The following is a 1,828-nucleotide window of genomic DNA, read 5'->3' as shown; positions in this document are numbered from 1 at the left end:
GCACTGAGTTGCCGCCATGTGATTGGCTGATTAGAAATTAAGTGTTAACGAGCAGTTGGACAGGTGTACCTAATAAAGTGGCCGGTGAGTGTATTTCTAAACAATGAGACCTAATGAAAACATTAAAAATAACATGAGAAGCTGTAGCTCTGATTTAAACACAGACGAGGGAGAAAACCTAAAGAAATCCCCTCTGGTCTGTACACACAGTGCTACAGGACAGGTGTTTGTGTAATCCCAGTGTGTTAATGGGATGTTTTCAGTCTTTGTTTTTGTTTTTCTCAACAGAGCGGAGAAAACTGAGGTGCTGAGTGATGACCTCCTTCAGGTAAATATCACATTCATGTTGCTGTCACGTTGTTTCAATATTTCTGTTTAAACTGTATTTAAAGGCAACACTTCATTCAGAAACATTCAGCACAACAAGCGGGTTTTTAGTTTTAAATATTCTCATTAAACTACATTGAGATTTTTATTGATTGTTAATGTCTTCATATCATTTTATTTTCTAAAATGATGTTTTTACGTCTTGATTTTGGAAATGTTGAGCTGTTTGACTGTTAAACAAGAAATTTAGACTTTTTTTACAGTAAAGGCCTTTTTTATACCTTTAACAGTTAATATCCTTTTTCCTGCACAGTAAGCACAACCATCTCACGCACTCTGCAGTCTCTACATAGTTTTACTTCTGTTTTCTGTTTGTCGATTTTGATGTAAAACTGGAGGCTTTCTGATTTAGAAATTGTTCGTTTCAGTTTCTCTTCCTCAAACAAAACGCACGTTTCTTTTTATACATTATCATCTCATGTTTTCTTTTATTTTTCCCCCAACTATAATTGCAAATTGGATCTATTTGGAAGTCTTCATTTTTAAAACATTTAATTGGATCTGCCAAAACAAAATGTGTGAAAAAAGCATTTTATATCAAAATTTGAATGTCCTGAATTCTAAAGCACTAAAAACAAAATAACATATATTTTACTGTAATTTGGGAGATGATCATTATTTGTCACAACCAGATGTGAGTGTTGTGCCTGCTCGGGATTCTTTTGTGATTTGAAGCCTAAAAAAACCCATTTCCCCCTCAGAGACTCTGCTAAAGTCATCATAACTTTGCAGTCTTTTTGAAGCCAAGTCCCGCTGCTGGCCTGGAGAACAAACGCTGGTGTTTGAACTTTCCTGGGTCGTCTTTTGGGAGAAGAACCACATAGTTTTTCCAACTCGTTGAACTCTGGCAACGTTCTGTTATCTTCAAATCCAAATGCTGCTGTGTACGCATGTTTTTGCGAGGGGATGGGAGTGCTTGGGGTGGTCAAGCTGTGAGGTCATTTTTAGAAAAATACTGTGGATTGTTGTGACAAAAAACAAAAACTGCCATGTTCACAGAAGGAAAGGAGGGCCGTTTGTGAAAGACGAGTAAAAGTTAACTAACGAGGAGAAAAAAAGCTTAACAACCTTCAGTCAGTCACAGTCAGCATTTTATGACCCACAGCAGTGAACTCTGAACCCTGTGTGCTGTACACTCACAATACTTATAATAAATACAACACAATACTTACGTATGATAAATACAACACTTATAATAAATACAACACAATACTTACGATAAATACGATACAATACTTATAATAAGCACAACACAATACTTAGAATAAGTACAACAATTATAAAAAATATAACACATTACTTATAATAAACACAACACAATATTTATAATAAACACAACATGATATTTGCAATAAATATAACACAATATTTATAATAAATGCAACACAATACTCATAATAAATACAACACAATACTTATAATAAATGCAACACAATACTTT

At 34.3% G+C, this 1,828-nt stretch overlaps 1 protein-coding gene across 5 annotated transcripts in view; it reads left to right on the top strand.

Annotated features, from left to right (window-relative positions):
• arhgap17b (Rho GTPase activating protein 17b) overlaps positions 1-1,828 on the top strand; it is a 39,281-nt gene that overhangs the window by 9,110 nt on the left and 28,343 nt on the right. For all 5 annotated transcript variants that reach the window (XM_014027052.1, XM_014027051.1, XM_014027056.1 and 2 more), the window contains one exon: positions 289-328. In XM_014027052.1, coding sequence (XP_013882506.1) covers positions 289-328 — 40 coding nt within the window. The remainder of the gene's footprint in view (positions 1-288; positions 329-1,828) is intronic.

The sequence above is a fragment of the Austrofundulus limnaeus genome, unplaced genomic scaffold (genome assembly GCF_001266775.1).
Source record: "Austrofundulus limnaeus strain Quisiro unplaced genomic scaffold, Austrofundulus_limnaeus-1.0 Scaffold612, whole genome shotgun sequence".
Taxonomy (NCBI): Eukaryota; Metazoa; Chordata; class Actinopteri; order Cyprinodontiformes; family Rivulidae; genus Austrofundulus; species Austrofundulus limnaeus.
Note: the sequence above shows the minus strand (reverse complement) of the source record. Positions and strands in the feature narration are given on the sequence as shown.